This window comes from Andrographis paniculata, unplaced genomic scaffold (assembly GCF_009805555.1).
Source record: "Andrographis paniculata isolate CXL003 unplaced genomic scaffold, ASM980555v1 Contig64END, whole genome shotgun sequence".
Lineage (NCBI taxonomy): Eukaryota > Viridiplantae > Streptophyta > Magnoliopsida > Lamiales > Acanthaceae > Andrographis > Andrographis paniculata.
In genome coordinates this window covers 1,394,420-1,408,517 of record NW_026137600.1, presented here as the reverse complement: position 1 = coordinate 1,408,517, position 14,098 = coordinate 1,394,420, and the positions used below count along the sequence as shown (strand labels likewise).

General features: G+C 25.9%; 2 protein-coding genes across 2 annotated transcripts; both read left to right on the top strand.

Annotated features, from left to right (window-relative positions):
* The first annotated feature begins 822 nt into the window (after positions 1-822).
* Positions 823-5,884, top strand: LOC127261675 (acyl-acyl carrier protein thioesterase ATL4, chloroplastic-like). Its single transcript, XM_051289970.1, has 5 exons — positions 823-1,028; positions 2,339-2,433; positions 5,321-5,433; positions 5,585-5,680; positions 5,771-5,884. The coding sequence occupies exons 1-5, from the start codon at positions 823-825 to the stop codon at positions 5,882-5,884; spliced, it is 624 nt and encodes a 207-aa protein (XP_051145927.1).
* Positions 5,885-8,775: 2,891 nt separating this feature from the next.
* Positions 8,776-12,588, top strand: LOC127261624 (vestitone reductase-like). The gene is made up of 4 exons (XM_051289903.1): positions 8,776-9,097; positions 9,867-10,400; positions 12,034-12,229; positions 12,324-12,588. The coding sequence occupies exons 1-4, from the start codon at positions 8,950-8,952 to the stop codon at positions 12,460-12,462; spliced, it is 1,017 nt and encodes a 338-aa protein (XP_051145860.1). The 5' UTR covers positions 8,776-8,949; the 3' UTR covers positions 12,463-12,588.
* Positions 12,589-14,098: the final 1,510 nt, after the last annotated feature.

The following is a 14,098-nucleotide window of genomic DNA, read 5'->3' as shown; positions in this document are numbered from 1 at the left end:
CATATTTATTATAATAATAATATTTTTTAAAACTATATTTATAATATAAAAATATATATTTAAAAAAATTTGATAATAATTCGCTAATATATCTTAGTTTTTAATTATTATTTTTATTAAAAATTATAATAATATTAATAAATATTATCATATTATTTATCACTTATACAACATCATCAACAATAATAATAATAATAATAATTTTTTTCACAATTTTCCATTAAAATCCATTAAAATTATAGACTTTCAAAATCTATGGATTGTTGAATACCTTCATATTTTAAAAGACTTTTAAAAATTTGGATTGAATAACTTCGTATTTTAAAAGTCTTAGATTGAATACATCTAGATTTTAAAAGTCTAACAAAATTATATAGAATTCAGATTGAATACACCCCTTAAACTATATATTTAAGTATTTCAAAACACATCTCAATAAAATTTAAATAATATGAATACTATTTTTTTAAAAATAAAATTTTATATAATTAATTTAAATTAATCAAAAGATTATAAATTTATATAATTAATATAATTAATTTTATAAAAAATAAGACATTTTAAAAATATATAAATATATTCATTTATTAAAGAAAACAATAGAAATAGAAAATTTTAAATACGATCCACGTGATGTAATATTTATTTATTTTTCGAAAGTATAATGTAAAATTAAACCGAACTAATAACAGCTATACATACCAAATTAATGTCTATGGAGGTGCGCGCACACACATATATATAGATAGATAGACACAAATTTCTCTTATATATATTCGATCAATTGCATGCAACAATCGATTGGAAAAAAGAAAAGAGAAAATGTCGATGTCCTCATTAGGTAGTATCCAAATAATCAATTCCATCACCCTCCCCACAACTAGTCCTCCAATAAACCCTAAATTTATTCGAAAGTTTTTTCCAATATCGGTATCTTATTCGAACCATCAAAGTTTGCGAGTTATTACAAGGGCTCAATTAGCATCTCCACGGCCTTATCCATGTATTATAAGGCGTAATCCGGACAGGTTCGTTCTTCATTATTATTTTCTTTTCAAAAAATAATTGGTATGTTAACGTATTTTATTTATTTGACACGATTCCTATTAATATTATTAAAAAAATACAAATATATATTTTATTTATTTACAAAGAAATTAATCATTTAATATAAAATATTTATTTCTATATTATTGACAAAACTTCTATACTTCATATATATATAAAAAATATTTATAGAACAAACATAGTGACGGATGCAGGTAGGTAGGAGCTGGGGCTCCCATCCCCCTACTCCCACCCCTTTGGGTTTGTTTACTTGTGAGATTTTGGTTTTTGGTTTTGATTTTAAATAGTAAAATTTTGAATTGAAATAGTTGTTTAATGTGATATAAATATGTATTGATGTGATATTTTGAATGTAAAATTTAATTTTAGTGTAATATAATAAATAAAAAATAGGTGTTTGATTTGATGTTTTTTAGAAAAGAAAAAAATTGGAATAGTAAAATGGAAAAACAAATCTCACAGGTAAACTTATTTTTTTATATTTAAGATATATAGTATATAATAATATTTATATATATATAGCATACAAAAACTAAAATAAATTAAAATTTATATAGTGTGTTTATGTTTGAGTTTTAAATAAAAAATTATTTTAAATTTAAATATTTTAATGTGATATAAATAAATATTATTTGATATTTTAAATATAAAATTAATTTTTAATTATAAAAAAAAATCCTAACCAAACACTTAAGAGAAAAAAACAATCTTCAATTATTTTTTTAAAATGATTTTATTTTTTCTAATAAAAAATACTTATGAATTTCAAACAATATCAAAATGAATATTGCAATATGTAATTGATGTTGTTGGAGTTTGTTATTTTGCAAAGTTTTTAAAATATGATATCTGACATAATAAAATTATCTGATAATAAATATATTGTATTATTTTGAAAATTTTAAAAATCAGCCTCCATTTTGGCGAATCCTGATTCCGACACTGAACACAATTATATATTTACGAGATTAAATGTATATATATATGAGAAAAACTAGTTAATATTCTTAGCATAAATTAATGTCTATATATACTCATTTCTTAATTTTAAAGCATAAAATATTATTCACTAAATTTATTATATAATAACTCATGTGTTATTTTTAGTCTCTATCTATAATTGTAAGTCCTTATTATTTATTTTGATTTTTTGCCATAAAATTGATACTTTTTATTTTTATTTATTATTATTATTATTATTATTATTATTATTATTATTTTCTTTCTTGTACATGTTAATAAATTTCATTTTATGTGTTCTTTTACGTAGATGGGTACATGAGCTTGAGCTTGATGTTAGGGATTATGAGTTAGATCAATTCGGAGTTGTAAACGATCATGTTTACGCGAGTTATTGCCAACATGGTATGTATAGATATTCTAAAGCATACACACATTTTGCTTAAATTTTTACCTTTGATTTTGTTTAGATTTAGAAATAATAAAAATTTAAATAATCGATGCGAAATTTTGTGAAAAGAAATATTTAATTTTATACTTTTTAAAAAAATTACTGTAGAAAAATAATACCAAAGCTTAAATTTGATAGGTTTTGAAATTTTTGATTATGTTTGATATTAAAATAATATACATCCTCCGTCCCATAACAAAGTATTCATTTTTCTATTTTAGTTATTTCTACCTTATTCTTACTATATCCCAATATAATACTAATATTTTTAAAACTACGTGCAAAAAACAAATGAATATTTACTTCTGAGACGGAGGGAGTATAATGAAATATTTTGTAAGATTTTTTTTTTTTTTTCCAATTAACATAAAATTCAAATAGTTTAAATTTTAGGTTTGATTGTTAAAAAAACACAACTGAAAAGTACAAAATTTAGAATGAAGACAATATTTAAATTAAACATAAGCATAATATTCAATGAGAATTAATTAATATAGGATAGTAGATTCATGTTCGGCCAATTTTATTGTAGCAAATTAATTTAGATCGTACAAAAATATATATGGCCAAATCGGCCTATACTATAGCATGCCCAATCTGAGTTAGGCAGGTCGATTATTGAATAAAAACTTAGGCTAGATTAGATATAGACTCAATCGATTTTGAGCCTTTAGATTGATAATTTAAAAAGAAATTATTATAATACTTTTTTCATCCCATAATTAGATATTCATTTGCTTTTTGCACATAGTTTTAAAAATATTAATATTATATTAGGATATATTAAGAATAAGGTAGAAATGACTAAAATAACATTATTAGTATGTATGATATAGAGGTCATGACATTTGTGTAATATATTGTAAGTTGTAAGGGTATTTGTAATGTTAGATAGATAGTATAGTTACTAAAAAAAAGGAAATAGATACTTTATTATGAGACAGACTAAAATGGAAAAATAAATACTTTGTAATCCGACATAGTGAGTAACATTTATAAACTATACACATATGGCTTGTACATTATTTTTTTGTACCAGCTCATATAAATATTATATTAACATATATATATATTGTATTGTCAATTTATATCTCATATGTTACCGATATATATTGTCTGTGTTATTTTTCCGTTAATTATAATTAGTTAGCATAGTAACAACAACCACATATATGTCTGGATATATAATTTTTTAAAAGATAAATTTCATTTTTTTATAGTTTCAAATATGTATAGACCTTTTATATAATATATTTATGAAAATATATTTATAGTATATTTAGAGTGTGTTTGTTTAGTGCTTTAGTTTGAGCTATATATATATTATGTGAGGTATAGAAAATAATGTTATAATAAATAATATTCCTTCCGTTCAAATCGAAAGGGGTTCTTTGAAATTTTATAATAGATTAATAAATAATACTTTTTCCCTTTTTCAAATATATTTTACTTTTCCTTTTTGGTTGTCATCCAAATTTATTTTTATTTCATTTTTTAGTAACAAAATACAATTTTTTTTTTTTAATTTTTTGTTTACCTAAAAAAGTAAAAGTTTATATTTTTACTTATTTTTCTTAAAACCTGTGTCCGGTCAGATGAGTATACAATTGGATGGTAGAATGGGTAATATTTTATAAGTTAGTGGAAGTGTGTAAGATATTACGACATTTTTGCATTTTGACTTTATATATAAAGTAATTGTTATGTGTAATAACATTTTTGTAATTTAAGTAAAAATTAAAGGATATTTTGGTATTAGTGTATAATTACTTTTTCTAAAATAAGAAAATGATATTTTTGAGTGGGACACACAAAATAATAAAAACATACTTTGAGTTGAGACGAAATTTTTTTTTTTACCTAATATTATTTTTTTTTTATAAAAAAGAAAATGTATATTGAAAATCGAATTAGGTTAAAAACAAAACGTGAGACGAGTTAATTTTTAATATATTCGATCTATTGGGATATGGGCCAATTCAAAGTTGAGGGTAACTTGAGCTAGTCCTAACTATGTAAGTTCAGATTGATATTGAATTGGGCTGAATTAGATCATCCCATTGCCCATCTTTGAATGGATTATGGCATAATTACAGAATTAACATGTTTAATTACTTGTATTTTTAGTACGTTAAATGAATCAAACTGTTTATAAATTTGGTTTGTTTGGTTCGGTTTAAGCTCATTCACGAATATAAACGGGCTGAACCGAACAACATAAATAGGTTCGTTTTATTATTACCGAGCGAACTTGAGCCCTTATTAGCGAATATTAACGAATGAATACAGACTCTTAAAATTCTGTTCAATTCAGCTTATTAAGAGCTCTAATCTAAAGTCGTTTTTCCTTTTTCATTTGTTATTAGTGAATATACATTTTACAGATGTTTTAATTTTTCTTTACACTAATTTTCAAAAATAATTCCTTTACAAACATTCAAAGTCTCTCTTTAATTAACACATTATATTTAACACTTGTTTTTTTATTTTTTATTTTGAAAATATAGTATTCGATACTTATTTTCTATTCAATTTTTTAATTATTTATTATTTTCATAACAACAAAATATATCCAAATCCTTCCAAACCATAACTAAAAGTTTGTTTAGTATTTTTAATTTTAAGTGTTTTTGTTATTAAGTATGAGAATTAAATTGTGATGTGTGATAGGGAGTTATATTTTATGTGTTTTATTGAATGTTATTATATATGTGTAGTTGTCGACTTTTATTGAATGATATGTATTTGTTGGCGATATTTTTGAAAAGCCGTACCCCGAGCAGTTTTGGCTCGAAGGAACACAATCTAAATACATTCGTCGATTATGCCTTAATTTGATAGTTTGTCATGATTTCCTGAAGAAATACACCAGCTCCAGTGCTGATGTCATTGCTCGAAGTGGCTATTCAATGGCTTTAGCAGATACTTCACTTAAATTTATAGCCCCTTTAAAGGTAAGTAAGTATTCACAGCTTTCATAAACTAGTAAAACCCTAATTTACATACAACATTAGTAAGTGTAAACCTTAAAGAAAAAGTTATCTTGACAATACGAGACTTATAAATAAATATATATATATCTATATATTTTAATGTTGTGTGTAGAGTAGGGACAAATTCTTGGTGAAGCTTAAGATACCGGGATGGTCGAAGACCCGTATATTCATAGAATATGCCATCGTCAAGCTTCCAAATCTAGAGGTTCTTACATGATATATCATCTTATGCAAGCATTTTGATTTGTAATATTTTCGACATTTTATTGATTCATGTTTGATGGATCAATTTCAGCTAATACTCGAGGGGAAAGCAACAACGGTTTGGATCGATAAGCATTATCGCCCCACGCGTATTCCCTCCACAATGTTAGCTGAAATGGCTCTAGTATATTCGTCACGCAATTGATTGTTGGAAAATTAGATGCTGTTATAATGAATACAAGAATCGGAAAAATAATAGTGTTAGATTGATTTATAAGACTACGGGTTAGAAATCCCATCATTAAAAAAAATTAGTGAAAATGTGTGATAATTCAACTAAAATATAAATATAAGGGAAGAAACTAAAGCCGAGTCGGGAAGTCTTCTTCTTGCATAATGATCTACACCTCATAGTGCTCTCGTTCTTCTCCTATTGTAACATATATATATTGATATTATGTTAATATAAATAATGTTATATCTGCAGTGCTATCATGTGATGTCTGATATTGCACGATGTATTTTGGTAATTTTAAAATTCGTAACAACCGTCTTGATAAAAGTATATAACATTTCTTGAGCAGTACAATCCATCCCTATTTTCGATGATGATTATCCTTCTTTAATAAAATCAAAGACAAGAACATAACACAAAGAGATGATGAGAAATGATAAAGTTCATTAATATAAATATTTCTTTTGCCTAATCTTGATGTAATAAGACAAAATGATGAAAATCGACATTAATTATCAATTATGTGCGTAGTGATTTGGAAATCAAACACCGTTAATTGTTAATCCAATTCAATCAAAATAATAATAAGGGCTAGCTTAAACTATAGTACTATACACTTCAAATAGTCTCAATACAAAAGATCTCGTACAAGAGTTTTTGTAGGTTTTAAAGTTTTGAAGAATTTTAGAAAAAGTGAAAAAATGAATATTTGATGGGACGCACCGACTTACGGGCAAAAGAGATAAACACCACCAAACGAAACTTGATCTAAGACTCTAATATCATAAAGTAAATGACCGATTCACCTAAAAACTTAAGCTATTAGGATACACATAATTTATTTATTTATCTACAAACAACAGTCGGCCAACCGTTTGTAAACTGTGATTTCTCCTTAATCTTAGAATTGAAATATAATCTAATGCTTTGAGTTTAATTATAATTTACTCAGAAATAGAAAACAAGTTCTAAGCACTAATTAAAATTTCTTCAAGGACATTCACTATATAAAAATGCACTGTGTTATTCACTTAGTGTGAATTTTTCTGTTCTTTCTTTTGAAATGTTACTTTTTAAGGAGATTTTTAAAATAAATTATACTTTCTTTTTAGTTTAAATCTATAATTATTACATTTTTTTTTATAATTTTTCTTTACTTTTGCACTTTTTTTTTTCTTTACTTTCTAAATTCAATTTATAATTATTTTAAATAAAAGATAAACTTAAAATTATCAAATTATAACATCCAAAATACTGAAAAGTCAAATTAGTAAACAAATTGGAAACTGATGGAGTATAAAAAGCAAAAGGGCAAAATATAAATAAACAAATTTAATTTCAAGACCAGAGAAAATTGTTTATTTTGATTTCTTTCCTATTTATTTATTATCTAATTCTTAAGATTTCCTTGTGAAATACCTATTGTTTCTTTACACAAAACATCACATATCCAACTTGTATTAAAAATAAATCACCAAATAAACACTGCTAGTGATGCCTTCTTTTGTATTTTTGTTATAAAATTTTGTAAGGTGAAATAGTAATTTGAGTGATTTTATTTTTTTATTTTTCTTTTCACACATATATATATATATTTGCTGAATATGATGTTTTTAGAAAAAAAATAAAAATAAAAATAGAACTCGGGTCATTGTCCTAGACGGAGATGTTTTACCACTAGACGACAACATCTTGTTCAGTTGCGGAGTCAGCGTTGTTCCACCGAGGAGGTGAAGGGTTTCATTGAAGTTAAAAAATAAGATATTTTTATTATTTTGAATGAAATTAATGATAAAAAAATATATATGTATATTGTGACGCATTCACTATTTAATCAATATGAAAATATTAACTTGATAAGAATTGATTGAATCCAATTGGACAGACGGTCTCTATAATCAATAATGTCATCCAATAATAATAATAATAATAATGTCACCAACGTAACGATGGAGACACTACAAAAAAAAATAGTATATTTGTAACGAAATTTTGTCCCTAAAGATCACTAACGTAATTCCATCATTAATTCCGTCTCTAATATCATTTGTAACGGAAAAAGTGAATTTAAAGACGAAAAAATCTCGTTACAAAAATGATATGTTCTTGTAGTGGAATGACGGCTCACAAGGGCGGAACCAGCCCCCAAATTTTGGAGGGTGATCACCGGTATATTTTACTGATTTGATACTATTTTTTTTTTTTCGATTTTCCTTATTGCACTAATAACAGGTGAAAAGAAAAGAGAAGATAATCTCACTATTTTGAAGGATAAGTTAGTATAATTAATTTTTTTTAAAAAAATTTACACTATAAAATTAAATAAAATTTGGAGTTTGGGGACGAGGTACTCCCTTGAGCCTCTCCTTAGATCTGTCACTGATAGCTCGGGGCTTGAGACCCCACCATCTCGGCCCGGTTGGCACTATGCTCCTAATTTTATTTTAAAATTTTACTTCACATGGAATTCATTCAAAATTTAAATTTTTTATTTCTTGTTGGTGTTGAAACTGAAGTCCCACGGTAGAAGTTGAGAAGAAAAATGTTACACTTTATAAGTTTTAAATTAACTTTGGAGAATATCCAAGCTAAGCTCAAAGCGGAAAATATGTTGTGTTGGCCTAGTCCCAACATATCTTTTTCTTCAATAAATAAGTATATTTATATAATTTCAAAATTCCCCATTTATCAGTAAAATTAATTTATATTATTTATAATAAAATATTTACTATATACAAAATTTTCTAATTCTTATATATATTACATTATATATCAAATATTAATTAAATAATCAACTTTCAACTCAAGAATTCAACAGGTAACCAAACCCGTTTTCCTTTAACTTTTTCTTGAAGGGATGGGCGATACAATTGTGTCTATTCCTACCTACCAAATTCGACAAGTTATGATAAAAAGGTGAGTGTAAGTGTGGTCCTAATTAGTTACTCCTTTATTGATTGCAAGAATTAATAAGATAGAGGATCAGTGGATGGATAACATGTGAATACAGACAGTGACTCAGAGGTTCGAAACACATGATGGAACAAACAGCTGCTGGGGACGAGAAATATCCGGGAAAAGTGTGCGTAACCGGAGGAACTGGTTTTCTTGCATCATGGCTTATCAAGAAGCTTCTTTGCCGCGGCTATTATGTTAACGCCACCGTTCGATCCCACTCTCCAGGTTCGATTACTCATTTCTGATCATGTTTCGAGACTCTTCGTCGAATGGATCAACTGATTTTTGAATCTGATGTTGGGGTTTTTCCAAAACTCTAGGATCAATTGTACTAATTCATCGAACACCGAGGATATGGTTGCTTAGGTAGTGTTTTAAGGTTTGGATTTGGATTTTGAGCTTCAAAATAGTAAAAATTTGAATTGAAATAATATTTGATGTAAGCAGAGGATTAATGTACTAATTTTTTTTTTTATTATAATATATATATATTGAATCAGATATAAGTTTTTGATTTGATGATTTTAAAGAAAAAAAAACTTTGATGAATAATGTGAGATCATTTCCGGATCTTAAAGAAACAAAGTTGTTTATTTGTTTCTAAGAGAGTGATGATTTAGCATACTCCTCTGTCCATGAAAATTATGTCTGTATACCTTAATATTAAGAAAAATTAAATTTTAAGTGTACAAGTAAAAATTAATAATGATATTTTGGAAATTTTTTTAAAATTAGAGTTAGATGCAATGATGGTGACAATTGTTATCACCTAATATTTAAGAAGATAATGAAAAAAATAGTTGCTATTTATTAAACAAATATAAATCGGTTTGAATTGACTTAAAACATAAATATTACCAGTTTGATCAGTTTGATTTTATATTTGGACGAAGCTTTATAAAAACAATTTTCAATAAATAACTGTTTGAAAATATAATAAAGCAAACATAATTTTGACGGACAAAGAAGTGACTGTGGTGTAATTTTATTTCAGACAAAAAGAAAGACCTCAGCTTTCTAACAAGTTTGCCACAAGCCAAAGAAAGGCTTCGAATTTTCATCGCCGATCTCGGCGATCCACAGAGTTTCAAGGCTGCGATCGAAGGGAGCGTGGGAGTGTTCCACGTGGCTCATCCGATAGACTTATTGGGGACAGAAACTGTCGAAAAGATCACAGAAAAATCCATAAAAGGAACATTAGGCATTCTGCAATTGTGCATTGATTCGGGGACTGTTAAACGAGTGGTCTACACCTCAAGCGTCGCAACAATTTTTCCAAAAGAGTTCAGCGGCGATGATGGAGGTGAGCTGGACGAGGAGTCATGGTGCGACGTCGATTTTATGAAGAAATTGAACTTTCCTGGAGCTGGTTATTGCATTTCGAAGACGGTGACTGAAAGGGCTGCTCTTGAGTTTTCCGAGAAGCATGGTTTGGAACTTGTCACGGTGGTTCCATCGTGGATACACGGACCGTTTGTGTGTCCTAATCTCCCCGGTTCGGTGCACTCATCGCTCGGATTGATTTTTGGTACGCCCTCGACTATTATTTCTTAGGACATATATATATGTTTTGTTTAGTTGCGGTTCGATTTCGTATTTTAGTGTTTTTGGTTTTAATAGTTATTTAAATACTCCCTCCGTCACATAAAAATGATATTATTTTCAATTTTTATCCATCCTAAAACAAGGGTACAATTGTCCCGTAAGGGATGACTTCGTGGTGTGGGGGTTAGACGTGTGACCGTGAGGTCATGGGTTCAAACCCCCGACGCTTCAGGTCACTTGCCACACATGGTTCGCCTAGTGTGACTTGCCAAAATCGGACCTAGTAAAAAAACAAAAATAAGGGTACAATTTACTAATTTAATAATTTTACGAACTACCTAACATAATAACTATATTACACAAATCTCACAACTTTTATATTACATCGTACTAATAGGAACATTTTTGTTTTTTTTACTATAAACCAATATAATACTCCCTCGTCTCGCCACAAATGACTCTATTTCCTTTTTGGTACGTCCTACGAAAGATGACCCATTTTTCATTTTTTAGTAAGTTTATCAATATTAAACATACTTAACAAATATATATCAATTTAATTAAACTTCTAACATCTTATACGTAGGACCCACTCAAAACCCTTTTATTTCTATCTATTTCCTCAATTAACAAATAGTATTTTTATCTAACTTTAAAAACTCTTCATTTTTTTACAAAACCTATATACAATAATCCTATATGGGGTGACCTAAACATTGGTTTTCGCAAGACTCGACATTCATTATAGAGTAGGATTGACGAGTTGGTATATACAATATCTTACCTTCATAAATTTGAAGTAGTGAAAAAAAAAAAAAAAAAAAAAATTCTTTTGATTCATTAGGGTGTGTTTGTTTGGGGGTTTGGATTTTGAGTTGGGATTTGAATAGTAAAAATTTTGAATTTGAATAGTTGTATGATGTGATATAAATAGGTGTTGATGTGATGTTTTGAATGTAAAATTGATTTTTAGTATAATATAAAAAATAAAATTAGATGTTTTTGGAGGAAATTTTTTTGGATAAATAGTAAGATTTTATCAAAATCAGAGCATTCTTCATTGTGGACTTGGTGTTATACTTTTTTTTTAAAGAAAAATAATAGTATCTCCGGCCGCAAAACTTAGTCTCGTTGGACTAAGCACAAAATTTTTTAAAATGAATATATTATTGAAAAAAATTAAAAAGTAAAAGTGTAGTTGATGCTGTTTTTTAAAATTTAGTTAGTAATTAAAAAGAATGAAAAAAATATAATAAATATAGTAACAATTATAGTAAATAAATATTAAATATAAGGTAATAGTTCAATGTTAAATATTTGACTTTGCTAAAATTTGCAATTAGTTAAATTTAACTGACGAAAATAAAAAAGATAAAAAAAAATTGACAGACAAACATAATATATTTTTATAAAAAAATCATAATAATTTTATAGAATTTTTTTTCAAAGAGATCAAAGCTTGTAGCATCGAGCAAATTTTGTGTGTACCCACTCGAATTCTTTCTCAATAATAAAATTCTTATTATTATTTCTTCTCCTTTATTTCGATTTTTCTCCTTCTATAAAATCTTGGTATTTTGAGAATGTACATTTATATATTTTGTTCATGTATATAGGAAATGAGAACCAAATCAAATATGGAAAGATCACTCCTATGGTGCACACCGACGATACTGCCGAGGCGCACATATATCTTTTCGAGCATCCAAATGCCAAAGGAAGGTACATTTGCTCGGCCGTGGAAGTCACAATCGAGGAGTTGGTTGATCTTCTTAGATCGAGGCATCCGGACCTTAAATTGGTTAATCCCGAGTAAGTTTATCTATTAATTCCTCACTATTGCATTATGTTAAAAGCTCGATTAGAGTAGCCATGATCGATCGATGTGTGCTAATTAATGTTGCAGAAGTGTGGTTAATCGAGCAGCAAACTTCAAGGGGCTTTCGAGCAAGAAGCTGTTGGAGATTGGCTTCAAGTATAAATATGGGATTGCGGAAATGTTTGATGATGCTATTCGATGCTGCAAGAAAAATGGATGGCTATGAATTCAAATATTTCATCATAATAATAATAATAATAATAATAATAATAATACTTTCTCCGTTGTCCATCTTTTTATTTTCGTCTGTTGTATTTATTGTCACTTTTTTTTTAAAAAGAATTAAACACTTTAATCTCATTTTAATTTTTTTAGTTTTAATTAGTCTAATTAGTATCTTAATCTTAATCTAAAATTAGGTTTTTATACGATAATTATTTTTACTAATACATTCTTAATTATTAATTAATTATATTTGTTATAAATTATCGTGTCTACATTACAAAGGATACCGTAGCCGGGACAGAGGAAGTAATAACAATAATAGTTGTGCATAATATGCATGAATTATTGGGATGCTATCTATGTTTGTATGGTTGAATTCTTTATAAGTTTGAGAATTTAGGATCTTGTACAAAGAATTGAGAGTAGGAAAATAAAAATAATGTTATTTCTATTATTATTTGAGTCAGAGAAATTGAATTTAAGTAATAAATTATTTTTATTTATCTGTTTTCTCCGGAGAAAAATGAATATTTAATGTAGTATATTTATTTTTATTTTTTAAAGTTTTTTTATTGTTTAATTTTTATAATTTTTAAATCATATTATTTCAATCTTAAAAACTATCAAATTTAATTTATCAAGTATTTGATTTTTATAATTTTTTTAAAAGTTTATACTAAAGTATGATATTACAAAATATCTTATATAATTTATTATTTAAATAAAAAAAGTCACCAAAACTATTTATTCATGGATTCTCACTCGTTAAACTCGTTAAAAGTAAATTTTAAATGATAAAAATTACCTAAAAGAGGAGCCTATAATATAAACTTATTTATGTATTAAACTTTTTAAATTTATTGATTATATTTATAGTTTCTAAATTATCTAATCTAATTTAAAAAAATATACATTTTTAAAATTTTGATAACTTATATTTGAAACTTTTAATTTAAGTACTCCCTTTGTTCCAATAAAAAAGGAGTATATATTTACTTCAAAATAGTTTTGATATTTTTATTTTTATAAGTGTAAAATACTGAGTTATATATAAAATAATTGTATGTATAATGATATGTTTGTAATTTAAATAAAAGTTAAGAGTATTTTAATATTATTGTATGATTATTTTTTAAAAAATAAAAAATAAATATTTTTGAGTGAAACATACAAAAATAAGAAAAACGATACTTTGAGTTGGGACATATGAAGTAATATATTATAATTTTTTTATTACCAACAATTATTTATTTATTTATTAATATTATTATTTTAATCTATTTTATTTTTAATTTATCTATTGTGCCACCAGTAAAAAAATATTTCTAAATCCGCCTCTAACTATATACAAAAGAATTTAGAAAGATTATAATTAATGAGTAATTAATAAATATATTAATAAAAATAATTATTGTATAATACGAATAAGTATAGATTAAGATAATTAAATAATTTAATTAAAATTTATAAAATTATAGATTATAAAATTGATTAAAGGGTAGAATCATGTTCTTAAAAAAAGTACAAATTATGTGAGATTGACTGAAATGAAAATATTAGATATTTACGTGGGACGGATAAAATATATTTATATATATTCTATATTATTTTAAATTATTTGTATTAATAATAAACTA